At 55.5% G+C, this 1,242-nt stretch overlaps 1 protein-coding gene across 2 annotated transcripts in view; it reads left to right on the plus strand.

The window, feature by feature from the left end:
• The first annotated feature begins 463 nt into the window (after positions 1-463).
• Positions 464-1,242, plus strand: part of LOC130212557 (mannosyl-oligosaccharide 1,2-alpha-mannosidase IC) — a 183,627-nt gene continuing 182,848 nt past the window's right edge. For both annotated transcript variants that reach the window (XM_056443558.1, XM_056443557.1), the window contains exon 1: positions 464-1,242. This exon is cut by the window's right edge and continues 137 nt beyond it. In XM_056443558.1, coding sequence (XP_056299533.1) covers positions 816-1,242 — 427 coding nt within the window. In that variant the 5' untranslated portion in view covers positions 464-815.

Here is a 1,242-nt window from a genome sequence, read left to right on the forward strand (position 1 = left end):
ATCCGTCCGCCGGGTAGATGCAACAACACAAACACACACACAAAGGCGATCTTTGAACGGGATTTGACGGGTGTGCAGGGGGGGTGGGGTGGGGGGTAGAGGGGTGCACTGTAATGCAGCAACGTGGGTCGGTTTAAAAAAAACAAAACACGGGAGACGAGGACAGAGATGCTCCGCTTGCACGCCGGAGGGTTCGCAGCGCGGAGGTTCAAGTGTGTTGTTGACGCGGCGTGGAAACATAATATATATATATAGAATGCATCGGGACGCAACTTTGTCCACAGAGCCGACCGCGGCACGTTTGATCACCTCTGACCAAAAGTGATCTATAACCCACCCCCCCCCTCCCCTTGGCGCGCGTGCTGTTATATCCGCTGTTCTTCTTGAATATAGCTTAGCCGGTGAGCCCTGCGCTGCTTTACGGTTCACATCCACTCCACCCCCCCCCCAATGCATCCTCATCGATGTCCCCCCCTCTCTCCATCTCACACCCCCACCCTCTAAAAAAAAAGCTGTGTTGTCAAATGATCGGTAAATAGTTATTGTAGCCAAAGCTTCTCTTTTGGGAATCAATCGATAGCGAGATAAGAAGTGCCGTGGCAGCCAGTGTATTCAACTCTGTAACTGTCAACGGGGGTGTGTTTTAAAATCACGCATATCCTTCTGCTCCTTTTTCTTCTTTTTTTAAACACATGCCCCGACGCGGCAGAGTCTGCTCAGTAGAGACTCTCAAAAAACACACTGCGTGGTGTCGGAGAGAAAAAAGGGGAAACTAATTAATAATAGTGTAAAGCACGACTCCAGACAAAGTTTCGATGGTTTTCCGAAAGCTGCCGGGCGTGTCGGCGTCGGGCATGGGGCTGCGCCTGTCGCAGAAGTTCGTGTTCCTGCTCTTCCTCTCCGGGTTGGTGACGCTCTGTTTCGGGGCCCTTTTCTTTTTGCCCGACTCCGTCCGACTAAAGCGCATCTTTTTGTCCAAGACCGAGACCCAGCCGGTCACCGTGGGCTCCGGGTCCGAGAACGATGCCCGGGAGCTCTTGAAACGAGCCAAGGAGCCGGAGCTCCCCCGGGGCATGACCTCGGCCAGAGTGGAGACCAGCACCAGGCTGAAGAACCTGAGCCGCAAGCCCACCGTCTCTCGAGAGGCGACCGAGGAGCGGCTCGCCGCGGCGGGGAAAGCGCTGGAGGACTTCACTCTGCCCCGGTCCAGGACGGAGTCCGCCTCGGCGAAGGCGACCTCGT

The sequence above is a fragment of the Pseudoliparis swirei genome, chromosome 22 (assembly GCF_029220125.1).
Source record: "Pseudoliparis swirei isolate HS2019 ecotype Mariana Trench chromosome 22, NWPU_hadal_v1, whole genome shotgun sequence".
In the NCBI taxonomy this organism is placed as follows: domain Eukaryota; kingdom Metazoa; phylum Chordata; class Actinopteri; order Perciformes; family Liparidae; genus Pseudoliparis; species Pseudoliparis swirei.